The sequence below is a fragment of the Photinus pyralis genome, unplaced genomic scaffold, assembly GCF_008802855.1.
Source record: "Photinus pyralis isolate 1611_PpyrPB1 unplaced genomic scaffold, Ppyr1.3 Ppyr1.4_LG7, whole genome shotgun sequence".
NCBI classification, from domain to species: Eukaryota; Metazoa; Arthropoda; class Insecta; order Coleoptera; family Lampyridae; genus Photinus; species Photinus pyralis.
The window spans coordinates 11498556-11525095 of NW_022170738.1; the positions used below are offsets into that span (position 1 = coordinate 11498556).

General features: G+C 36.8%; 3 protein-coding genes and 1 long non-coding RNA gene across 8 annotated transcripts in view; 2 read left to right on the top strand and 2 right to left on the bottom strand.

Moving 5' to 3' along the window:
- Positions 1-628: 628 nt before the first annotated feature.
- On the bottom strand, positions 629-2057 carry LOC116177229 (RING finger protein 37). The gene is made up of 2 exons (XM_031496139.1): positions 1916-2057; positions 629-1869 (listed from the first exon to the last, which is right to left on the bottom strand). The coding sequence occupies exons 1-2, from the start codon at positions 1916-1918 to the stop codon at positions 661-663; spliced, it is 1212 nt and encodes a 403-aa protein (XP_031351999.1). The 5' UTR covers positions 1919-2057; the 3' UTR covers positions 629-660.
- LOC116177228 (beta-1,3-glucosyltransferase) lies at positions 1971-18843 on the top strand. Its single transcript, XM_031496138.1, has 11 exons — positions 1971-2099; positions 2159-2320; positions 2369-2428; positions 12545-12654; positions 12706-12897; positions 12960-13096; positions 13143-13323; positions 13378-13513; positions 18125-18278; positions 18324-18594; positions 18638-18843. Exons 3-11 carry the CDS (start codon positions 2374-2376, stop codon positions 18776-18778), a joined length of 1377 nt encoding a protein of 458 aa, XP_031351998.1. The 5' UTR covers positions 1971-2099; positions 2159-2320; positions 2369-2373; the 3' UTR covers positions 18779-18843.
- A 744-nt stretch (positions 18844-19587) lies between these two features.
- Positions 19588-26227, top strand: LOC116177231. Of its 4 annotated transcripts, XR_004146629.1 has the most exons (10): positions 19588-21588; positions 21640-22002; positions 22052-22236; positions 24432-24513; positions 24565-24929; positions 24979-25163; positions 25218-25394; positions 25444-25623; positions 25674-25840; positions 25901-26227. It is a non-coding gene; the product is annotated as an uncharacterized LOC116177231 (long non-coding RNA). The 4 variants fall into 4 exon arrangements; XR_004146628.1 differs by having other exon boundaries at positions 19592-22002; XR_004146630.1 differs by lacking the exons at positions 21640-22002; positions 22052-22236; positions 24432-24513 and having other exon boundaries at positions 19596-21588; positions 25901-26226.
- The window catches only part of LOC116177230 (vacuolar protein sorting-associated protein 13B), a 65543-nt gene continuing 64838 nt past the window's right edge, over positions 25836-26540 (bottom strand). For both annotated transcript variants that reach the window (XM_031496140.1, XM_031496141.1), the window contains exon 40: positions 25836-25972. The gene's annotated coding sequence lies outside the window, so the exon portion shown is untranslated. The remainder of the gene's footprint in view (positions 25973-26540) is intronic.

The following is a 26540-nucleotide window of genomic DNA, read 5'->3' on the forward strand; positions in this document are numbered from 1 at the left end:
TGTTTTTTCAAATATGTCAATCTTTACAAAAACATCCAATCACATGCCTTAACAACATTGTTAGCTGACAACTTATGTTAAGTAACTAACGGGCGATCAAAAATGAGTTGCTGTCTAGTCGCCTTTGGAAGTTCAATTTAAGTATGATTTCCCATGTAAACAAAAATTTCAAAGGTGATTCGACAGCAACTCATTTTTGATGATCGCATTGTATATGCTTTATAATACTAGCCGTTAGAATGTTATTTTGTATTGAAATAAACAAAAAAATGCAGGGTGTCTCACTTAAAAATCGGAAATTAAGCTAAGTTTTGGGTAAACCGGAAAGAAAAATGCAAATTGTATATTTAGTAAGAAAAGGGCAACTTAGTATATGATAATTTGTATAAACTTTGGCTAGCGCTGTTGCTGGAGGGTTGTGAGCACTATTTTTGATGTTGTTGAGAGGAGGAGGCTCAATGTTTCTACAATGCAGAATCCCTCGCTGCTTTACGGATCTTCCTTTGAGAAGTAATGGGTGTGAGCTGCTGAACTTGTAATTGAGCCATCCTAGCATTCTTATATTCACTTGGTGCCAGAGTTGCCGCAATAAGTTGCAGTTTAGATTGGGGGAGAAAATGAGACAAAAATTGCGATTAAAAAATTTTTATTAAATTAAGATTAGTGAACCCTTTTTGAGTCACTTTTCAAAAAGGGCGCATTACAACGCATACACTTTAATACATCACAGACTGACAATAAACAGTTCTTACAGTAAAAATGCTCACATGGAATTGCATACAAATTGCTAGGAACATTGCATTTAACACACATTTTAGTATCGGAAACAGCACACTCATCAGATGTGAAACTAATAAATCGGGTACTACCAACAGTTCTCTTAATGGCTGAACTTAAACTATCTTCAGAACTTAAATCTACACTGGTCTCACTTCTAGAATCCTCCAGAATCTTACGCTTTTTCCCACCGCCGTTGCTCTTCCCGACAGTCCGCTGTATTCCAAAGGTCTCCTTCCGGTGAGCATTTTGCAATAAAAACATGTCAATACGATGCTTCAAAGCAGCATTAAAAATCGGCTTACGCACGTCGTTAAATCTCTGGGCAGTAAACGGATCAGAACCCGACCGTCCATAGGCCGCCTCGGTTTCGACCCATTTATCTAAGGTCGTCTGATCCACTGTATTTCCACTAGGCAACGTGACAGGCAAACTCATGACTTCGAATGTAAGAGCATCCTTGAAATCATCGGGTATCTCAAATTCGTCCCCCGGGTTGCCATTTTGCACGACCTGTGTACTTTGCACTGGTGTCAGTCCCATTAAACGATCAACTGTTTTGATGGTTTCATCAGGACAGACGTGAGAAAAGTTACCCCATACTTCTAACCGTCCCAAACACGGAACGGAACGTTCGACTCTAACGAAGTTTACCTTCAGAAAGCTGACGGTTGAGAACGAACGGCGCGCGTGCGGTTTAAAAAACGCTACTCTGTAACTGGTGTCTATATTTACTGGCAGTTTTTGTGAGTTATACAAGGTACTGTTACAAAAAATGATGCCTGTTGTATCGAAACGTTCGTACGCGATCGACGAAAAGGTCGTCTTGTATTTCGCTAAGAGTTCGACGGTGGTGAAATACTGATGGTTGAGGTTTTTCGCTAGGATAATGTAGTGGACGTTAATCGGGCATAGGAGCTCGACGTCAACGTGAACCGGCGGTCTAGTCGAAGTATCCGCCACGAAGCCCCGAGATCTGACTAGAAAGTTGTCGCTAATCAAATTGCTCACTTCGTGATCGTCTGTGCATTGCGCGTTTGTGGTGATTTTGGGCAGGAGCCGGGAGTCCAAGAAGTTGTACAGTCGAGCTTCCTGTGGGAAGAGGTTATATTTTGGTACATTGTAAACATAACCTCACCATCCTTTTTTAATTACTTCCACAGAAGGCTAGTTTTTCATGTTCATTTTTATTAATTAAGACAATCTTGGGCCATTTAAAATATGGCGATTGTCCACCGTCACAATTAATCTCGAAATTTCTTTATAAAAGTGCAATAAAGGGCCTTACTTTTGTAGCAAAGCAAATCAGCATCAATTTTAAGGTAAATGAGAATTACTAATTAGCGTGTCAGTAACCACAATTTTTTTTGTTTTATGTAAGGATGTGTTTTTTGTACCGCCCAAGCCGGTGAGACAAGACAACACTGCGCATGCGCGCCAAGATCGCGGTTTGGAGCGGCAACATTTGTATTTTCAATTTCAATTCGCTCCTTGCGTTCGAACGAACTGTGTACGGCGCTCGTTAGCGACGAAAAATAAACGAGTAAGCATTAATTTTAATTACACTAATAATCTGCCGATTATTTTGCAGACACAATGAACATTTCACTGCTGTTTGTGGGATTCTGCATAGTTTGCGCTAATTCTCTGGGTAAGTGACTTTTTAATTAGCTTACACGATTTGAATTTTTTTGCGAAGAACAAATTAAAACCCCTTTTTATCTATTTAAATGCTACTGTTGTTTCCTAAACTGAAAAGTGCGACAAAAAGAGTTATGCGGCCGAATATTTACGCGTCTTTGCGATGAAATCGGAATTTAATTTCTTTTTTCTTTAATGAAATTATAAGTGCGATATTTGCGTTTTGTCAGACAAAAAATGTTACTTTATGGCTAAAGTTACTTTTATATTGAAAGTGTTATCTGTACTACAAATTCGTCATTGGCAATGACTGTATAATGCATTCTTACTACATTACATAATAATCAAGTTTTGTTCAGTTGACTAACTCAGTTTTGATTGTCCGAGATTAGAATTAGAAACCGTTAAAATCGCCAAAATATATTCTGTGCGCCATTAGCTCAAACTTATGTTCGTTTATGGACAGAGATCTCAGTACCGAGGCTTGTAAAAATGTACATTTTTTATTTAATGAAGAACTTTCAAAAAGTTTTCGTTAACTTGTGCCTACGAACTTTTATATTTGTTGACATATTTCAACAATTTTGCCGCTTAATGTTGTAAGTTACGTCTGACTTTTATTTCGATAACAATGTCGTTGGCTTTATCTATTATTATTAACGAGCGAGTTTATAATTTTGGACTTTCTGTCCGTCCGTCCGTCTGTGTACATGATATCTCACGAACGGTTTCAAATTTTCCAGTTCTGTTTCCAGTAATAGTAGACATTGGTCAATGGACTAAGTGATTCAATATTCGGCAATACTTGTCAACCGGAAGTGAACTATATTGTGCAATTTATTTTATTTCAATAGCCATAAGTGTTGCTTATGATATCTTGCAAAATGCAAATATAATTGTCGTTTTTGATAATAGCGTGATTGCGACAACTTTATTTTATGCAGTGTGTTTTCGTAAAGAACGATGGGGTTGAAAGGGATATGGACCCTGTTAAGTTTAAGCTACAAAGATTGCATAAACGCGTCCGCAATCTATAAAAGTGATATGTTTCGCCATGTTTGGTTGGAATGTCTATTTTTAGAAATGCAAGCACCACTAGTCCACCCTTCAGGCAGACGACCCTTCAGGTAGGTAGCTGCAGTTGAATGTTGATTTTTAGTAGGCTTTTTGTGTCAGTGTTGCGCGAATAAAATTTCACCATTTTAAGTAAAATAAAGTTGAAGCAACGAATACGCATTTAATATGGTTAAATTCATACTCAAAAACGCTCGAGTACAATATGGTCCTTTGAGCCGGATTAATCGATTAATCGCTACGGTACGGAAAACATAAAGAAGTTTGGTGCAAATAGAGCTACTGGTATTTCGACGTTAGTGAATCGCTACTGTTGGTATCTTTCGGTACGGTTAAACTCATATTGCGGTTTGAAAGCGAATTTTAAAGCTGTGCAAAAGGGTACTAGTGACGGACTCTCCACACGTTTCACTAATAACTTCCACGGACATCGTTGAATTGCGGATCGGATTGATGGTAGGGTAAGTGAACTCCAATTATAACGACCATATAGTACCATACGTTTTTGCATTACTTTAATCGTTAGACGCCCTGTATATTACATATGGCGCTATCTAAAAAAGGTAAAGGAAAATTTCCTTCTTTTTTTGGGGGTTTTGGGCTGTTTTGTTCCTGAGGCTACATGCCTTTATACCTTCTTCCTTCAGAAGGTTAATAGTGAAGGGGAGGGGGTCGAAGGATTTTCAGATTCCGCTCTATTATAGAGTCCAGAATTATCTCTCAGTTCGGGGCGAGGAGGGGGGGGGTGGCACCTTGTCGACGTAACCGGAACAAAAGTCAGAAAATTTGAACAAATACGGAATCGTACAATAAACGGCTTGGTATCTATAGTAGTTACAGTTTCGTTGAAGCGCAAAAGTTGATAAAAGATTAATCACCGCGTCGATAAAGGACGAGAGCGAATGCAACGCATTTTTTGTATGAAATATATGCCGATATTATTATGTTTCTTAATTTTTCTAGAAACTTTCCGTTTTCTATATCAAATCGTGTTTAATGGAAGTTCTAACATCGACGCTGAAAAAATATTCTGCGCTCGTGTTACGCGTTATACGTGATTCATTAGAATTGGGGACAATTTGAATTTCCCGCAAATCAAAAAAATTATGAAGTTGGTACTAACTGATGATCATTTATTTAATTGCAGTGGTGTATCATCATGCATTCAGTAAATCGTTTACTTATTTATAATCTACAAATCTGCTTCTGTTTTACCACAAATTATAAACTAACACTAGACACAGTCACGTTTCTTACATATTTTAGTGCATCAACTCTAAAAATTGTTCAAAATGGAAAAAGTAATAAACCGCAAATGGCACACAACAATTAACGGCGACACTGGTTTCTTAAATGACAGTCATGACAGAAAAAAATTACTAACGAAATTCAAACTGTCAATCTAACAATGCAAAAAATACTAAAACCTTACGCGCGAAATTCAAGCGTTCATCACTTCTAAAGAATCACCCGGTAATTGAATACACGTGAGCGATAAATAATAATTAAATGTTATAAATCAATCGATTCAAGAACTGTTATCAATTCATTAATAGTAATTTAAATTTACCTACGTCACAATCGACAAAAAATGTAATGGCCTTTTGTTTAAAAACAACAGAGTGTGCCTTCAGCAAAGTAGGTAATCGCATCTTCGTCTGCTGGGGGGTATTACAATTTCCACACCCCCTCAGATACCTCGGTACTACGGTTTTGGGAAAGGAAAAGTTGTATCCACTTTTTCTGAAGAATATTCCATACCTCACATGATAGTGGGTCTAAAGCTGGATTCACATGAATACGAAATCCGACGATACGGTCATCCGAAATGCTTATGATTGGTCAATAGTTTGAAATGTCAAGCACATTTCAAATTATTGACCAATCATAAGCATTTCGGATGACCGTATCGTCGGATTTCGTATTCATGTGAATCCAGCTTTAGTTCGATGGTGCTTTCTCGAAAAATATCGTGTAAGTGCGAACAGTAAACGTTTTTTTTAGTAGAAGTGCAGTACCGGGGAGTCTGGGGGAGGGGGGGATAGTCATTTTTTACCCCAATGCAATACCTCCGTGACTAAGGTCAATTTCGAGGTCAATATTCACGCTAAGCGCTATAAGTATATGATCTCATGAGAATGGAGAGCCCTATAACGATTATTAAGCGGCAGAGCAAAGCGATAGGGGAGTCAATGGTGTCCGTCTGTCCGTGATTTGGTTCAAATTTTGCACAGTTGACCTATATGCCATATGTAATAAGCTTTATAGGTTTGTTTTTGATATTTTGACCTTAAAACGACATTTTGATATTCAGAACGAAATTTCGACTTTAAAACTTGAAATTTCGTGTTTAGATTTGCAGTGCATCGTCCTTTGGATGGCACCATTGCACCAAGGAGGCCTAGATTACGTCGAATTTATTCCCAACTCTCCTGGAAACCAACCTTCTCCACATGGCGCGATCAAGTTATCCTGATCCGTCAGCACCACCGCTGGATCTTTTTCGGTTTCCTACTGCTGTTCTTAACAATACGTTGCTCTGTTTTTCTTCTCCAAACCTAAACACGAAATTTCGAGTGTAGCGTCATAATCTTAATAAGTTAAAATGATCGTCGTACTATTTGGCGATATCTCCTTTCGAATTAAATTCCGTAGGCAGCGCGAAACCTCCTCGCTTCCCTATATACTATAAATAAAAATCGAAATCGGCCTTTTCGATTTTGGAGATTTTCTCTCTACGTGCGTATAAAGCGTCTTTAGTAGCGGCGCGGATAAGAGTCTTGTCAGCTTACGGAGGTGACATAAGGTTACAATTTGCTTTTCCCCCATTTCGAAATATACACACACGCATTTCGTTTTACGACGTGTATTTTCTAGTTTATTCCCCCGATTGACGACGGTCGTCGCGACGCTAACCGTGCCGGATCGGAAGGAAATTATTTAGCAGACCCACAATTCAAATAAAAGCGTTCACGCCTTAACGACTCGTTATGGCCACGATTGAGTTAATTGTAATTGAAGGTGTGTTAACTTTGAACTAATTAAGGGAGACGACGCCGCTCGTCGCGGTCATTATAAATTCTGAGGTAGCGCTTGTTTTCAGACTTTTAAGGAAGATTTAGTGCGAGCAAATACGTTTATTAATTGTGGAGTTTTGTTTGGCTCACTAATTATGTTAAATCGATTTCGTCCTCCAAACGTGCAAGATTGTGGGGACCAAATTGATATTCGAAAACACTTGGTCCGTCGGATTTAAATGTGCTTCTCTCAAATAAGTTAGTCTGCAAGAGTTAGGTGCAAAGTTTATCTGTTTCCAATAGCAAATCTACATACACCGTTCCCTCCATTCTTTAAGTAAATCCTTCGCGCACCCCCATCACTTTTCTCGGGGATTTTCGAATTTGCCCGAAATATAAATTATTTAAAAGCCCAAGGTAAAAAGCTGTCGTAAGTGCGATATAATAAAGCATTGCGGTCGAGTGCGCTCACTTTAATTCCACTCCAACTTCCGCTCCATCCCCCTTAATATTTATTAAGCCGCAAGCAGAAGGCACGCGTGATACACACATACAACAGAATGGCGTACCTGGGTACTTTACGATGAGGTTTAAATTTTAATGGAAGACAGTTAAGATGTTACACTCAGGGCGAACTTACCGAATTTAATATTTGATAGGCTTTGCGAACTTCACGTGCGACCATTTGTGTTCGGTTTCTTGTCTTTTGGAAGTTAACATCTTAACTCTAAAACTCCCTTTATCACTCATTGCATTAATAGGAAATAATGCACAAGCTATAAATTTACCCCTAATATATGTGAAGTTTGCAGCTTTCTTTACAGAAGCTATGCATAATTTTTTGATTGTAAACTCGATTGTAAATTAACCTACCCCTCTCTGCTGAATGTCTCTTTAAAGAAGTGTTGGTATAATGGAAGCATTTGGTACAGTTGAAAATTGCCCTTTCTGCGTCTTTTAATTTCTGTAAAGAATTGTTTTCATAATGTGATTCGGAAGTCTTGAGACGAAATGTCGCAGTAACTAGAGCGAAAGTGGGTCTCTCAATTGACTTTATTCCAAACCGTTTGATAATCTAAATTACAAGAGAAAAACAATTGATTGATATAAAATAGTAAAATAGTGATCTATAAACGCTTTTCAAATTTACAAATTTGCCGCTATAGGAAATTTTATACGTGTGCCGCTTCATAATGAAAGAGAACAGAATTAATATTCGAAAAAAAAGGACATTAGAAACGAGTGTTCAAGCGGATAAGAGTCGCAAAAATGGGGCGGGAGAAAGCGACTGTTAGTCAAACTTTCGAAGTAAATCTATGCAGTTCGTCGCTGCGTTTTTTGATCGCGTATTAAATTCTGAGTCAGACCTTCGCTACGTAACGTTTTCAAGGCGAATCATGTGAGTGGTGTACGTGTTCTTTAGGTGTTACGAAAACTAATAGACGGCTGTGATCGTGAATTGTACGTAAGTGTTACCTTTTTAAGCGAAAACCAACAATTTCATTTCCTAGTATTAACGGATTAGCGTGCTCTCATTTAAATAAATTGTTTCCACGAAAGCGTGAAGGTGCGTTAAAAAAACAAGTTAATCAATCAAAACTCTATTATGCATACGGGGTGTTATTAGTTCTAAGTAAATTAAACGGCAACTAGTAAAAAGGTTCAAGACAATTAATTCGTGCCAATCCAATTGGACTAGCCGTTCCACTATCCAATTTTACAAATTGCTGCTACTTTTCCAAAGGAGAAAATGAACTGCTGTTTTGACTCATCATGATTTTGAATTTTTTGCACAGGGTGGTGACTTGCGTAACGCATCATGGGGATTTCATTGTAAAATTCATAACATGCGATTATTGGCTCCCCAAATTATTTTAGAGCAAAAATGTATTAAAGGTTTTTTGTAGAAAAAATCTTTTTACGCCAAACCACCGTATTAGTTTTCAATTTTTTTCATAATAAAAACGGGAAATTAGGAAAAATAAAACCCGCATCTTTTTCAATAATCTACGATGCAATGGAATTTTCTAAAACAAAAAGATATCCAGTTATCAATTAGCAGCAGTTCGAAATGGATTTTATGATCGACCTTGGTTACTGTCTTGCAGTTAATGGTGACTTATTCGAACATTTATTGTAAATTGTTATATTAGGAAACCCTTTTTAGTAATTTGGTCTTTCTTTATGTTGAATTCGCGGTTCTAAATATAATACTATGCGATCAAAAAAGAGTTGCTGTCGAGTCACCTTTGGAATTTTTTTACGTGGGAAATCATATGTAACTTGAACTTCCAAAGGTGACTTGACGTCAATCCATTTTTGATCACCCGTTACTTTTTGATAGAATTTGATTTGTTTCATAGCAGACATTCCATGGCATGACGGATATTGGCGTAGTTTTTGTATTAAAAAATTCCATGGCATCACAGATTATTGAAAAAGATGCGGGTTTTATTTTTCCTAATTTTCCGTCTTTATTATCCAAAAAATGATGCGCGACGCAAGTCACCACCCTGTATAGGAGTCGATTTTTTTTTGGGGATTTTGTATAAGAAATTTTCTCTTAAAAGTCATTTATGAAGAAGTCGCCTCACGGGAAAAACAATTTCTTCATGAATGATCCAAAGGCCGGAGATACCTTTCAGGGCTTAAACCCTAAAACTCTTTGTAAATATGAAAAATAAGCAATTTGTCGAGAAAAGAGATTGGCTCAAAGAATGCACACAAAAATGACAAATGCACAAGCATTTAAACAAAAACCTACTTATTTAGTATTTATTGAGCTTTTTTTGAATTTTCCTGTTTCTGTCACCAAGACGTCATTACGTTACACTTCCCCCTTCCTAAGGACGTCGCGTTTGGCGTGCGATATCTGCTTCGAGTTCTTGTAGATTTTTATTTGGATGCGATGTCTCCGTCACGATTTTCGGGATCAAGGGTTAACATTTCTGGAAGAACAAGAATATGGTGTTATCCTGTTTTCATGGTTTCCGGGGTGGAAGTTCTCCAATTGTTTAATGCTAAAGGTACCTTTGGTAAAAAAGGAAGGTTATACACTGCCTTTTTTTGAGGCCCTCAAAAAAAATTGTCTCAGATCGACCCGGAAAAAAAATTTTCTTATAGAATGTGGCCTGTAGAATCCATAATTTCAAATAGTTCCAAGATTGGGCTACTAGTTCAAAAGTTACAGCCCTTTGAATTTTCTTTCGAAATTGGTTTCTAGTCTATAACTTTGATTGAGAAGTCTGATCGAAAAAGTACGAATTGTTTTGGATTCTACGCACCAAAATTAATAAGAAAAAGTGGTTTCCCGAGAAATTTTGGTGTAGTCGATTTTTGGTAAAAAAGGAAGGTTATACACTGCCTTTTTTTGAGGCCCGCAAAAAAAATTGTCTCAGATCGACCCGAAAAAAATTTTCTTATAGAATGTGGCCTGTAGAATCCATAATTTCAAACAGTTCCAAGATTGGGCTACTAGTTCAAAAGTTACAGGCCTTTGAATTTTCTTTCGAAATTGGTTTCTAGTCTATAACTTTTGATTGAGAAGTCTGATCGAAAAAGTACGAATTGTTTTGGATTCTACGCACCAAAATTAGTAAGAAAAAGTGTTTTCCCGAGAAATTTTGGTGTAGTCGATTTTTGGTAAAAAAGGAAGGTTATACACTGCCTTTTTTTGAGGCTCGAAAAAAAATTTTCTCAGATCGACCCGGGAAAAAAATGTTCTTATAGAATGTGGCCTGTAGAATCCATAATTTCAAACAGTTCCAAGATTGGGCTACTAGTTCAAAAGTTACAGCCCTTTGAATTTTTTTTCGAAATTGGTTTCTAGTCTATAACTTTGATTGAGAAGTCTGATCGAAAAAGTACGAATTGTTTTGGATTCTACGCACCAAAATTAATAAGAAAAAGTGGTTTCCCGAGAAATTTTGGTGTAGTCGATTTTTGGTAAAAAAGGAAGGTTATACACTGCCTTTTTTTGAGGCCCGCAAAAAAATTGTCTCAGATCGACCCGAAAAAAATTTTCTTATAGAATGTGGCCTGTAGAATCCATAATTTCAAACAGTTCCAAGATTGGGCTACTAGTTCAAAAGTTACAGGCCTTTGAATTTTCTTTCGAAATTGGTTTCTAGTCTATAACTTTTGATTGAGAAGTCTGATCGAAAAAGTACGAATTGTTTTGGATTCTACGCACCAAAATTAGTAAGAAAAAGTGTTTTCCCGAGAAATTTTGGTGTAGTCGATTTTTGGTAAAAAAGGAAGGTTATACACTGCCTTTTTTTGAGGCTCGAAGAAAAAATTTTCTCAGATCGACCCGGGAAAAAAATGTTCTTATAGAATGTGGCCTGTAGAATCCATAATTTCAAACAGTTCCAAGATTGGGCTACTAGTTCAAAAGTTACAGCCCTTTGAATTTTTTTTCGAAATTGGAGAGCCAATAATCGCATGTTATGAATTTTACATTGAAATCCCTATGATGCGCGACGCAAGTCACCACCCTGTATAGGAGTCGATTTTGGAGATTTTGTATAAGAAATTTGCTCTTAAAAGTCATTCTAACATTTATGAAGAGGTCGCCTCACGGGAAAAACAATTTGTTCATGAATGATATGTGCCGGAGATACCTTTCAATGGGCTTAAATCATAAAACTCTTTGGAAATATGAAAAATAAGTAATTTGTCGAGAGAAGAGGCTCAAAGAATGGAGACTTTGCCTGTGGGTATAAGTTAAAAAATTACACAGTCACTTTTTAAGAAATTCCCGCATTGTACGGAACTAGGTCTTCAGTTTGCTTTCAAGCGAGAAGTGTTACAACAAAACTCCTTAGTTGACATTGGAGACTTGACTAACTAACTACTGCCTCACGTAATTAGTAAATGTGATTTATTGCCCCGCTTCATCCCTCTAGAATAGCCCAGCGTATGTCTTTATAAGGGAAAAAAGTTGCACAATTTCATTAAAAGTTAAATGGACAAATGAGCCTTGTAAAAATTCGCATTGTCTTTATTTAGTGTTCGCGAAATCCTGTCACGTAATTTATAATCTATACTGAAGCCGTCTTTATTAAGTAATCCTACATCATACGCACGTACTCGCACTCCTGCGGCGCAAAATGTGAGTTTTTCCATGCGCTGATTTATGTGAGCTTTCTTTTCTTATAGCTAGATTGGTTCCTATCTACTTTTTTTCGTATAGGGGTACCTAACTCAAAGAAATGATCACTTAGTGTGTATCTAATAAGGATAAATGGTGGTGAGTAGAAGGAGAAATTTACTTCACTGTAATCACTTTATATCAAGTGTAATTAAACACAAAAATGACAAACGTACAAGCATTTAAACAAAAACCTACTTATTTAGTCTTTTAATTTATTTATTGAGCTTTTTTTGAATATTCCGTTTCCTGTCACGAAGGCGTCATTACGTTACATTTCCCCCTTCCTAAGGACGTCGCGTTTGGCGTGCGATATCTGCTTCGTAGATTTTGAAATGGATGCGATGTCTTCGTCACGTTTTTCGGGATCAAGGGTTAAAGTTTCTGGAAGAACAAGAATATGGTGTTATCCCGTTTTCATGGTTTCTGGGGGGAAGTTCTCCAATTGTTTAATGCTAAAGGTATAGGCTTGGGGCAATGTGAAGGAAGACAAATTTGCATCTGAAACCAATTGAAACAATTTAAAAGCTCCCCGAAGGTCCAAAAACTAAAAAAGAGGTTCAAACAAAAGTGGAGTCGGAAGTGGAAATCGTCGATTTGACCGTGGAACAAATGAAGTCTCACGGTCTTCAATCTGATACTTTGTGTATCACGAGTGTTTGTGAGTATTTTTTCGGGTTTGTAGATCCCAAAATCCTTTGAAAAGACGCCATAGTTCGAGTGACTTGCTGTACCAGACTCAAACTTCTCTATCCCTGAAACTATGAAGGCAACATCTTCCGCGCATCAGTTTATGTCTACCTCTCCGATTGAAGATTTGAGCGACATTGGAGTGTTCCAAATCATTCCGATATTTTCTAATAATTTCCTATATTTTTTTTAGACATAAACGAAATCGTAATCATCATTTCGAGTCAGTCCAATCGTCACCACGAAGCATTAGCCGAAGACCTTAAAAGCGACATAATCCAACAATCCCATATCTTAAACAAGGTAAGAAATCGTCGACTAATACGATTTGGAAACAAATGCGAAATGTTTTAGGATGCACCAATCGTCCATCTGACTCACATCGACTTTCCGGACGTCGTCGGTGCCTGGACGATACTACCTCTCATACCGTACCTAAGAAAGTTACATCACGGAAATTGCTCGTGGTTTTTCTTCATGGAGGACAAGACACGAATTCGATTAGGCGAGCTTTTAGAGCTTTTAAATGGGTACGATTACACTCAGGTAATAGGAGGGGGGGGGGCGAAAGTGATTTGGCCGCGATTTGCCCGAATAAATCATTATAGGAGATGTGGTTGGGTCACGCGATCAGAGACAGAGAGGCGACGATCATTCATCACTTTCAGTTCTTTGAGGATCCCCAACGGTTCGCGTACCCAAACGCCGCGTCGGGATTCGCGATCAGCGCCGGCTTGATGAAGAGGTTTGCGGTAGCTCTAACTGAAGTTGGTTACCTCGCATCTTTACAGATTAGAAGTCCAGTGGGGCCGGAGGAAAACATCCTCGGCAGATTTCAGCATTGATTACGCCTACGAACTGGCACTCTTCATTTGGAACGACAAGAAAGGCACCGAACTCACCCACGCACCGCGCTTGTGTAGGAGCGCGAAAGGCAACTGTGCCACTTACAGCACTTCCTTCCAGCACTGCGTAATACGAACACAGCACAACTTTTCTATGACGATTAATTTTGCGAACTTCTAGGAAACGTCGGTGCCGAAGACTTCGATTTATTTCGCCGTGAAAACATGCGGGAAGTTCCACGGGGATAGAGTCACGGTGGTGAAAGGAACTTGGGGTAAATACGCGGAGATAATTAGATACTTTAGTGACGTCGAAGGTGGGTACCTACAGTTGGTCGGCATGAAAGCTGTAGGAATGGTATGTCTTTTGATATTATAAGATTACAGTTAAATGTGCTTAAATAAGAAGCTTGGGTATATTTTTGGGTTTTTCTTCTATCCTTAAGAACATGTGTACTTTCAATCACACAATCACTTACAATTTTCAAAGTTATCGTGCACACAGACAGATGGACATACAGACGGACAGACAGACAGCAGTACAAAATTATAAACGTTCACGAGGATCGTTAATAAATTAATATTTACATCTATTGTTTAGATGTACTGTTCTGTTTTGAAATTCTTAAATTTACAATTCGGTATGGCATTTTGTATGCAAAAACAAAAAAATTGCCTGAAATTGGTTTGATTTGCTTAGTAGCTACTGTACTTTCCTATATATTGGTTTGATTTGATTACCAGAGAATTTAATTTGACCTGATCATTCAGCAATCCACGCTAAATTTTTTTAGTTATACAGAGTGGCCCAACGAGAAGTATACAGAGGGCTTTTAGGGTATTAAATTTAGAAATTTCGAAAAATCCTTGAACACGTCAATTTTGTATTCGAGTGGGACAACTTTTGGAATACAAATCACGAACCCAAGTCTTCATCCCTCTACGTAGGGAGCTTACCCCCTAAAATTTTAAATGGAATCCTATGGCAAATGGCATATTATTTGAAAGCCAATTTAATCGTGATTACTAATCTGCTTTGCTTTTTAAATGCTATAGATTCGTTTCGGAGATAATTCGCATTTGAAATGGTTTTTTCTAAACCAAAACAAATGCGATCTAAGTCACCTTGTATTAAAATTTTATTTTGACGCTTCAATTTGTTTGTTAAACTTAAGTGAACCTGTCAGTTCTCCGAAACGAATCAATAGAACTTAAAAAGCAAAGCAGAATAGTAATCACGATTAAATTGGCTTTCAAATAATGTGCCATTTGCCATAGGATTCCATTTAAAATTTTAGGGGTTAAGCTCCCTACGTAGAGGGGCGAAGACTTGGGTTCGTGATTTGTATTCCAAAAGTTGTCCCACTCGAATACAAAATTGACGTGTTCGACGATTTTTCGAAATTTCTAAATTTAATACCCTAAAAGCCCTCTGTATACTTCTCGTTGGGCCACTCTGTATGTTTGCAAAACAACAAAACGAAAGGTCTCTTTCGTATCGTCTTTCATGATAAGTACAACTTCCTTGGCACTTGGCACACCATTTGTACGGTAGAGACTAGTACCAAAATAGTTCAGTTAGTGAAACCAGCATGAAATTTTGCTGCTACACTAAATTACCTTCAAAAAAACACCGGGACACAAGTTGACCGGTCATTCAGACAGATAATACAGGGTGTTCAAAATGAGGTGTTTAAAATTCAATGATTTTCCATTTCCAAATTCATTAAATTGTTTCTATTTTGACAAAGTTTCTTATGCTTATTCATATTCATGATTTTGATGATGTAGGTAGGGTATTCATGATTATTTATATTTATTCAGGAAGATATATTTAAGTACCAGTGTATTACAAATCACTCTGTAATTAAAAAATGAACACATAAGTATTTTTTATATGAAATTTCAGTGAGATTTAGTGTATAGGAAATCCAAGTAATTTAGTATGAGTGGGTATAGATAAGTTTCAGGAATGCAATATTAATAGGAGTATGCTCTTCTCTTCTCTTATTGCCATAATACCATTGTCATGCATTGTAAACTTCGAGGCAAGAATGCAAGGTTGATTCCCAAATGAAATACCTACTAAGTGTTTAGAATCACTGGTTTTGTAAAAAAAACTAATATCGCGTTCTTTATAATAAGGAAGTTGAAGTCAATATCTCGAAAACTGCCATTTCAAAAAAAAAATTTCTACATCTATTGAATTTATCCGATCGAATCTTGCAACTTTTATTTGAAACTTTTTTCGATAGCTCTCTTTGTTTCTAAAATACTTTAACTTTTTTAAAATGGCGATTTTAACTTTTTTCCAATAATTAAGTATCTACGAAACGAATTATTTTTTTTCCAAATATCGCATCGAAATATCCATCAGCTTCAAAAACTACACAACTTTGCCAAGTTAACAGAATCTGTAAGTAATAATAACAAAGATAGGCATGCTGCTACTCAATTTAAGACACCCTGTATACTGATATGTGTCCAAGAGAAAAATGCACGGTATGGTGAAATCGGAAACCGTAAGAGATACACAGTCGGTTAAATTAGAAAAATGTTGCGTATTTTAGGGCTTAGGAAAATGATGCTTTAAAAATTCGGAAATTCCGATCAGTTCCGAAGATATTCGGGAAAATCTGAATTTAACCATATTCGTTTTTATCAACTTCATATTTTTATATTGACCAGAAGAAAGTACATACTTTATTGAGTAGGATTTTTTATTATGAATACAACGATGTACAACGCAATATTCTTTATGTCTTACTAACCTATCATAGCACATTTTATATCTGTGATACGCGGGCATAAAGTACCACTTTATGCCCTAGGGCATTAAGTATCACCATAGTAACTCATTAATACTTAATGACAAAACTAACAAATATTTGCAGGTCATTGAAAATTACAAACGTCAATTATTAATTGTCAATACCTTATACTAAATCACAAGATTGGCCTTATTTCGTATAGTTTCTGGAACTTCTTGCTCATTCACGATGAATTGAATTATTTAAAATTACGTTTGACGTTTGGATGGTTTCAATCACATTAACAAATTCGAACCACGCATACTCGATCTAACATAATGAAGTATTTTGTAAACGAATTTTGACGAAGAAAACTATTTGTAAAACATAAAATTGTGTATGTACCACGGGCATAAACTGATGTTTATACTCTCGGGCGACTAAAAAGCTCTCGGGCCATAGGCCCTCGAGCTTTTTAACTCGTCGCCCTCGAGAATATAAACATCACTATTATGCCCTTAATACATAAATAACTATTATAATGTCATTTAAAGAAACCATCAATTAATTATTTTGACATTTTGAAAACGCCTACTACACCAAAATATCAAAATTGTTTATTATTTATGTCAGAAAAAATGCTTTGAGGCCTTGACATGTCAAAATAATTCATTGATGGTTCCTTTAAATGACATAGGTAAAGTAGTAAAGAATCATATTGTGCCATATATTGTTGTATGTTGTTCTAAAAAATGGTACTCGATACAGAGTATGTATTTTTTTTTCCGGTCCATATAAAAATATGAAGTTGATGATGGTTTCTTAAAGAGGAAATGTCATAGTGAAAATTCGTGGGCACCATCTTGTAGAGCATTGATGGGAATTTCCGAGTTTTTAAAACATCAAGCCCTGAAATACACAGTTTTTTTCTAATTTAACCGACTCTTATGGTTTCCTAACTTTCCCATGCAGTGCATCGGAATCTTGAACACATTTTGAGCAGAATAGGAAACTAAATAGTAACTGAAGAGAGTACACATACCTTTAGAAATATTACCGTGTTATTTATCTATGGGTATTAACGATCATATATGCTACAGAACATTTAAATTAATAAAGGGCGTTTCAAAATAAACATTCTACATATCGTCATGCTTCTGTAGCTTCTTGCAGTTGTCTCTGTAGCAGCTGCTGGTGTTGTTGTGGTGGTTGTACTGATGTATTCCCCACCTCAAGTTCGGCAGGGTTACTAATATTCACCTTTAGATAGGAAAACCCATAACTGATCCTTCTCCCCATGGCGATTATGTTAGCCTGGTCCTTTTGCCGAGAACTATCAACCGCCCTTGAGTTTGGTTCTTTACGGCTGTGTCGAAGAGAGACTAGCTGCCTACCTTTGCCCAGGAATTCTGCACATGCAAGCGTCCTTCGAGGGCCACCATCGGTCGCCAGGTTCCCACGGGACCCAGATGCCAGCCTGGCGGAGCGTAGGAAGGTAGTTTTAGGTACCTTTACCTTTTCAGTGCAAATATCTGCAGAACGGAGTGTCGGAGGAAGGTACTCTCAGGAGGCGATTGGAACGTCAATACGAGACATATCTACAGCCCATATGTAGACATTTGAATGTGAATATCTCCAAGACCTCCCGTCATTTAAGCGACTTCAGGTAACTCAACTACCATGATCCTTTCATCGGGTATTATGGGTCTCCTTGCATGGCACAAACACGAGGGTGTTGTTTTTAGTCAGGATTCTCACTTGGGGACGTTGTTAACGTCGAACCTGGCGTTACACCGGGTGTTCCCTGAAATCAGAACCAAGACAAGGCCCAACACTGAGGGAGAATAACAATGATGAAGAAATGTTCATTTCGGGGTGCCAATACAGAACTTGCTGATATTTTAGGCCTCATACCATGGGGAAACTGGGTTTTTGGCGGTAATCGACGGACGCTGAGGTACCATTCACATGGTGAATCTTTGATGCCGTTTGTAAGGTTTTAAAGGTTTTTGTGTCTTAACAAATTCAGTTATAGAAAGTAGGTACTTACTTATTAATTTACGTTAAATTCAAGAGTGTTTCTTTTATGAGCCAATACAAAAGTCATGCCATTCCTACAGGCTACAGCGTTCATTTATGACGTCCAAAGTTTTCCAAATGTAACCGTCCACCTTTCAGACGAGGCGATACCCACAATTTCGTTAGGAATTCCAAATACGGAGCAAGGGCACTGCGGAAAAACTATAGCGATACTCCAATACGTCGCTAACGAAATTGAGAATCGACCCGAGATTAAATGGATTATCATCGCAGACGACGATACTATTTTGAGGTGAGTTAATATTTCGAGTCTACCCATCCTGAGTCTGAGTTGTAGTGTTGCTCGTATCCAAAAGTTTCTGTCGTGCTACAACGACTCGGAACAAATCGTGTTGGGTGAACGTTACGGTTTTAACGTATACAATGAGGACGGTTACAATTACATCACAGGCGGAGGTGGTATTATCTTCAGCCGTGGTTCGATGCAGAATGTAGTTAATTCGAATATGTGTAAATGTCCGTCGATTTCGAGTCCCGATGACATGTTTCTGGGGGTTTGTTTCCGACGCCTTAAGATTGAAGTGATACACTCGTCACTTTTTCACCAGGTGAGTTATGCTGCTATTTTCATTTTCTATGGTGCACGTCTAGGCGAGGCCGGTCGATTACGCGCCCGAGTATCTAAAAGACGAAAACGTTGTATCATTTCACAAACATTGGATGATCGATCCATTTGCAGTGTACAACCAGTGGTTTCAGCAGGAAGACACCCAAATGCATAACGAACTGTGATTAACATTTTTAAGTATTAATATCCTGTTTTTATGGAAATATATCTCAGAAGATTTTCAGTGAAATTTTCTCTTAAGTTTCACCGAAAAATAACTTTCTCTGAAAGTGGCCATGAAAATACTTTGTTACTTATAAAATATCAGAATTTTTAAGGTTCTGAGACATCAAAAGTTATGGGTAAGGAATCAAAAGCTTTTTCCCGATCAATTTCGGACTAGTTGTTTTTTGGCAAAAAAATGCCGGACAAGACGGATAAACCGTACATCAAAGACATGTCGGACATGCCGGATAATCCAGACCAAACGAACAAGTTTGGTTCTTTCATGTATGAGTAAGCGCGAGTTCCAAAACTATTCTCATTATTAGAGTTGAATTAACAGTTTACAGATGTCTCCCTTATGCAGTTGATGTGGCGCCCTCTGTGATTGACATCTAAAGACTAATTAGTGAGGTTAGGTGAGAGTGGTAGTTAGGTTAGACGAAGGTTGTAGTTTAGGTTAGATCAAGGTGATAGTTAGGTTAGATGAAGGTGGTAGTTAGGTTAGATGAAAGGGTTAGTAGTTAGGTTAGATGAAGGTGATAGTTAGGTTAGATGAAGGTGGTAGTTAGGTTAGATAAAGGGTGTAGTTAGGTTAGATGAAGGTGATAGTTAGGTTAGATGAAGGTGGTAGTTAGGTTAGATAAAGGGTGTAGTTAGGTTAGATGAAGGTGATAGTTAGGTTAGATGAAGGTGGTAGTTAGGTTAGATAAAGGGTGTAGTTAGGTTAGATGAAGGTGATAGTTAGGTTAGATGAAGGTGGTAGTTAGGTTAGATAAAGGGTGTAGTTAGGTTAGATGAAGGTGGTAGTTAGGTTAGACGAAGGTTGTAGTTAGGTTAGATGAAGGTGATAGTGAGGTTAGATGAACCTAACTGAGAAAAAACACCTAACCTCACTAATAAAGAACTCTAACGTCGCTCACAACATCTAAACTCTCTTACAATCACGTACAAAAAACTTAAACCTCACAGGTCCATGAAATTAACACCTTTACTTATGCAACGTATTTATTGCTACAATGGCTACATACACATAAAAGATGTACAAAAATTACTGCAATGACTCTTTATCAAACTACCCGAACCCAGCGGTTCGCTCGGTAACTCAAAAACACTTATTTAAATTAGATTTTGAGCTTCGGGCTTAGGAGATAGGATCAACTCAATTTATTTTTGATCGCATAGATATTGTAGTATACACAATAGTCATACGTGTATTGTGTGTTGCCTACTTCTAATTTGAATTTTTGACGTAACATGCGAGCTGGACTCCCACTATCGGATTGTCTCCAAAAAGTCACTATATCCAAACTTAGTAATATAGGAACTTAAGTCAAAATCTTTGTCCATATTCAACATTGAACTCAACGATTTTTTAATCACAAGTTTATATCGTTCAGACATCTAGCGTTGGAGCAATAAACTAATTGTGTTACCATTATTTGCAGAAAATGATATTACAACTAGTTTATTAGTTCAAGCTTTCTTTCAAAGAGATCGCCACCTAAGTACTCTAGGTCCCTGCATTTATCGGCAAACATTTGAACACTCAGTTTACTTCATGTACGCCAGATGTCACAACGATACAAAAATTGGAAGTAAGCTTTGAATTTATCCTTCAATTTCTTGAGGTGCTGTTTTTTTATTATTCTTTATGCAATCAAAGAGGGTGTACAATGCAGTTATTATTATTATCGTGCACACCGTGTCTGCTACGATACCGGCGATTCAATTCCAATTCCAAAAGGAAAAGGGAGTAAAAGGAAGTAGGAATTACAAGTTTTTTCCAGTGAATAAATAAAAAATTCGCCAGTAAGGGTGTAATCGACCTTCTTGGTGATTATCATTATTTTCTCTTAGTACTTCGCATGGAGATTGTTATGTTGGAGAAGGAAAATAATAGTCTAAATTATGTTGAACAATGCCGTTTTTCTGAACGTCGTGTAGGTATGATTGGTGGCCTACCTATAAGGGTAAATTGCGAATGAAAATTCAAGTTTTCATGGAATTTTATTGAAGCTCTTAAGATTCTAAAAACTAAATTTATATTACACGAGTTAGACATTCATTTTTCCATAAGTTCCGCGAGTACTAAACAAAAATCAATTTTGGTATGCAAAGTGGCGACATGAAACGCTAGTCACCAATTACATGTATTTGCTGCAAGCTATGTATGTATAAATTTATGCAGTGCATAAATGTAACAAAATACAGCAAAATTAGAAAACAGCAGTATGATTTATAATGAAAATTTCCGGCGCATTTTAGGCAAATTAATATCGTTCACACATCTAGTGCTGGAGGAATGAACTAATCATTACCTAAATATCTTAGATCCTTGCATTTATCGGAAAAGTTTTCCGTCATTGGTTAGCGACATCTATGTTAAATGGATGCAACATTACGGAGGAAATAGTAAAGTGCCCTGCAACAATTTGCACTTAGTTCAAGCAAATAACGTTAGATGTCAGAACGATATCTTTTATGAATTTTAGTGCCTACCGTAATTTTGTCTTATGATGTTGCTACATTTTAGCCTAAAACAAATAAATTTCAAAGTTTATAATTGGTTGCTGTCATTGTTTAATCATATACAATAGTTTCATGTTCACAACAATTGATTTGTTTACGTGCGAAATGTGTACCCTGGTGTATAGGCAACTCATCATACATTCATTCTGGATTCTGAACAGGAGGTCATTATTTGTAACAATAACCAAATAGCAACAAAAATAAAAGTTTTGTTGTCAAAATTATGTAAATTACAAACAAGGTAGGTACCTAATAAATTTTTGAATGTGTACCCAGATTTTGGTTCACATAGGGATGGTGTCCAGAACTCAAGACGGTCAATGTAGCAACCCTAGCTCTTCCCGTTGAATGTACCACTTTTATTTGTTAGAAAAACTTCCCAACTTTTCATGGGAGATCACTAATTAAAAATTGAGCTGGTTAACACCGCTCTGGAATGGAATACAGAGCGGTGTCCCAAATATCTCCACCACCATTGCTTCTAATGGTTTTTTAAGCTTATTCTTTCTTCAAATGGAGGGGTAGGAAATCGAATAATCGCAATGCTATCCGAGAGAGGTACTCTTTTCAGTCCATAGAAAAAGTTACCACCTTGGGGAGATCCCTAACTAAAAATTGAGCTGGCCAACACCGCTCTGGAATGGAACACAGGGAGGTGTGTCAAATATCGCCACCACCATTGCTTCTCTAATGTTTTTTTTTAGGTAATTCCCTTTGATTGTCAACGATTTTCTGGAGATGGAGGGGTAGATCCTCAATGATCCCGACACTGTCATCAGAGATGTGCCTCTTCTAGTGAATCAACATCCCCATGAAATGCCCACCATCTTTTCATGAGATCTCCAAGTAAAAATGGCCAACACTGCACTGGAATGGAATATAAGTAGATGTAAGTAAAGTTAAGGAAATTCGAAAAGTTCACAAAATCAAAGAAATTCATAAAATTCAAAAAAATTTGAGTTTATTATTTAGATCAAGGTGGTAGTTAGGTTAGATGAAGGCTGTAGTTAGGTTAGGTGAAGGTGGTAGTTAGGTTAGATCAAGGTGGTAGTTAGGTTAGATGAAGGTGGTAGTTAGGTTAGGTGAAGGTGGTAGTTAGGTTAGATAAAGGTTGTAGTTAGGTTAGATGAAGGTGATAGTTAGGTTAGATGAAGGTGGTAGTTAGGTTAGATGAAGGTGATAGTTAGGTTAGATGAAGGTGGTAGTTAGGTTAGATGAACCTAACTCAGAAAAAAACCCCTAACCTCATTAATAAAGAACTCTAACGTCGCTCACAACATCTAAACTCTCTTACAATCACGTACAAAAAACTTAAACCTCACAGGTCCATGAAATTAACACTTTTATTTATGCAACGTATTTATTGCTACAATGCTACATACACATAAAAAATGTACAAAAATTACTGCAATGACTCTTTATCAAACTACCCGAACCCAGCGGTTCGCTCGGTAACTCAAAGACACTTATTTAAATTAGATTTTGAGCTTCGGGCTTAGGAGATAGGATCAACTCACTTTATTTTTAATCGCATAGATATTGTAGTATACACAATAGTCATACGTGTATTGTGTGTTGCCTACTTCTAATTTGAATTTTTGACCTAACATGCGGGCTGGACTCCTATTATCGGATTGTCTCCAAAAAGTCACTATATCCAAAATTAGTAATAATCTTTGTCCATATTCAACATAGAACTTTAACGTTTTAGAGCTCAACGATTTTTTAATCACAAGTTTATATCGTTCAGACATCTAGCGTTGAAGCAATAAACTAATTGTGTTACTATTATTTGCAGAAAATTATATTACAACTAGTTTATTAGTTCAAGCTTTCTTTCAAAGAGGCCGCCACCTAAGTTCTCTAGGTCCCTGCATTTATCGGCAAACATTTGAACACTCAGTTTACTTCATGTACGCCAGATGTCACAACGATACAATAATTAGAAGTAAGCTTTGAATTTATCCTGCAATTTCTTGAGGTGTTGTTTTTTTATTATTCTTTATGCAATCAAAGAGGGTGTACAATGCAGTTATTATTATTATCGTGCACACCGTGGCTGCTACGATAGCGGGGATTCAATTCCAATTCCAAAAGGAAAAGGGAGTAAAAGGAAGTAGGAATTACAATAACGTTCTTGTTATCGATGCCAAAAGGAAATAAGAATTTTAGGTTAAATTTTCCAGTGAATAAATAAAAAATTCGCCAGTAAGGATGTAATCGACCTTCTTGGTGATTATCATTATTTTCTCTTAGTAGTTCGCGTGGAGATTGCTGTTAGAGAAGGTAATAGTCTAAAATTTAGACTCTAATTAATTATGTTGAACATGGCCGTTTTTCTGAACGTCGTGTAGGTATGATTGGTGGTCTACATATCAGGGAAATAATCAGCGAATGAAAATTCAAGTTTTCATGGAATTTTATTGAAGCTAAGACATTGAATTTATAACTATTATAAATTCAATGGCTAAGAATCTCACTTAAGATTCTAAAAACTAAATTTATATTACAGGAGTCACCAATTACATGTATTTTGCTGCAAGCTATGTTTGCATAAATTTATGCAGTGCATAAATGTAACAAAAGTCAGCAAAATTAGAAAACAGCAGTATGATTTACAATGAAAATTTGAGGCGCATTTTAGGCAAATTAATATCGTTCACACATCTAGTGCTGGAATCGTGGCACCACTAAGCAAAGGAATCATTACCTTAATATCTAAAATTCCTGCATTTATCGGGAAATGTTTTCTGTCGTATGTTAGCGACATCTATGCTAAGTGGATGCAACATTACGGTGGTAATAATAAAGTGCTCTGCAATAATTTGCACTTAGTTCAAGCAAATAACGTTAGATGTCAGAACGATATCTTGTATGAATTTTAGTGCCTACCGTAATTTTGTCTTATGATGTTGCTACATTTTAGCCTAAAACAAATAAATTTCAAAGTTTATAATTGGTTGCTGTCATTGTTTATTCACATACAATGGTCTCATGTTCACAACAATTGATTTGTTTCCGTGCGGAATGTGTACCCTGGTGTATATGCAACTCATCATACATTCATTCTGGATTCTGAACAAGAGGCCATTATTTGTAACAATAACGAAATAGCAACAAAAATAATAAAAGTTTTGTTGTCAAAATTATGTAAATTACAAACAAGGTAGGTACCTAATAAATTTTTGAATGTGTACCCAGATTTTGGTTCACATAGGGATGGTGTCCAGAACTCAAGACGGTCAATGTAGCAACCCTAGCTCTTCGCGATGAATGTACCACTTTTATTTGTTAGAAAAACTTCCCAACTTTTCATGGGAGATCACTAATTAAAAATTGAGCTGGTTAACACCTCTCTGGAATGGAATACAGAGCGGTGTCTCAAATATCTCCACCGCCATTGATTCTAATGGTTTTTTAAGCTTATTCTTTCTTGAAATGGAGGGGTAGGAAATCGAATAATCGCAATGCTATCCGAGAGAGGTATTCTTTTCAGTCCCTAGAAAAAGTTACCACCATGGGGAGATCTCCCTAACTAAAGATTGAGCTGGCCAACACCGCTCTGGAATGGAATACAGGGAGGTGTGTCAAATATCTCCACCACCATTGCTTCTCTAATGTTTTTTTTTAGGTAATTCCCTTTGATTGTCAACGATTTTCTGGAGATGGAGGGGTAGATCCTCAATGATCCCGACACTGTCATCAGAGATGTGCCTCTTCCAGTGAATCAACATCCCCATGAAATGCCCACCATCTTTTCATGAGATCTCCAAGTAAAAATGGCCAACACCGGACTGGAATGGAATATAAGTAGAGGTACCTACGTTTCAAATATCTCCACTTCAATTGTTTCTCACGATTTTATTTTAGCTAATTCAATTGTCAACGAATTTCTGGAAATGGAGGGGTAGGAAATGGAACAATCGCAATGCTATCCGAGAGAGGTACCACTTTCAGTCCCTAGAAACTTACCACCTTTTCATGGGAGATCCCTAACTAAAAATTGAGCTGGCCAACACCGCTCTGGAAAGGAATACTTAGAGGGAGGTGTGTCAATCTCCACCTCCATTGCTTCTCTAATGGGTTTTATTTTTAGGTAATTCCCTTTGATTGTCAACAATTTTCTGGAGATGGAGGAGTAGATCCTCGATGATCCCGACACTGTCATCACAGACGTGCCTCTTCCAGTCAATTCAACATTCCCATGAAATGCCCACCATCTTTTCACGAGATCCCCAAGTAAAAATGGAGCTGGCACTGGAAGGGTTAAGTAGAGGTATGTTTCAAATATCTCCACGTCAATTGTTTCTCACAATTTTATTTCAGCTAATTCAATTGTCAACGATTTTCTGGAGATAGTAGGCCTTGCTGTCGTTAGAAAAGGTTACCCCATTTTCGTATGTGATTCCTAATTCAAAATGCAGGTCACCAACCTCACTTCGATTGGGGACAACGTTCGAAGCACGGTGAGATGGAGAAATACAGTACTGACGGTGAGTAAATTTATTAAAGACGAAGCAAAATTACAATTTATAATGTATTTATTGTTTCAGGGTAATCCCCATCTTCTCTGTCGAGGACTACAGCGACGGATGCAGTAAGGAAACCACGTCCGTTTCGGAAATCTGGAAAATACAAATCCGTCGTGAGTATCGGTACAAACTAATTTCGTTCGTTCGTGTCAAAGCCCTAACTGCACTTGGAAGTACACTTAGTGCAGCACGCGTAGGTATACGATTCCTACCGATTGTTCTAATCAGGTTAGAAAGGATGAGGATGACAACTATAAAAACCAAAAGGCATATTTCAATTTTAAATTTTTTGGAATAAAAAAAAAAATAAAAAAACGAAAAAAAAATCAAAATAAAAAAAATATAATTATTTAATAATAATTTTACAATTTGTTTTAAATTTTTAAAAAGTGATTTAAAAAATCAAAAACATTTAAAATGATTAAAAAAAAATTTTCTTTAAAAAATTTCAAAAAATTCAAAAAAATAAAAAAATTCAAAAAATTCAAAAAGTTCAAAAAATTAAAGAAATTCAAAAAAGCCCCATAAGAAATGCAAGGGAACTAAAGAAATTCAAAAAGTTAAGGAAATTCGAAAAGTTCAAAAAATTAAGGAAATTCAAAAAATTCAAAAAAATTTGAATTTTAATTTTGTCTCTTAAACTTTTTTGAATCTAGAAAAA

Bases quoted from the DNA above. Each gene is read 5' to 3' on its own strand.
- LOC116177228 (XM_031496138.1), top strand. From the start codon at position 2,374: ATGAACATTTCACTGCTGTTTGTGGGATTCTGCATAGTTTGCGCTAAT. The intron at 12,898-12,959 runs GTAATAGGAGGG...AAATCATTATAG, and splicing joins ATGGGTACGATTACACTCAG to GAGATGTGGTTGGGTCACGC. The intron at 18,279-18,323 runs GTGAGTTAATAT...TCTGAGTTGTAG, and splicing joins GACGACGATACTATTTTGAG to TGTTGCTCGTATCCAAAAGT.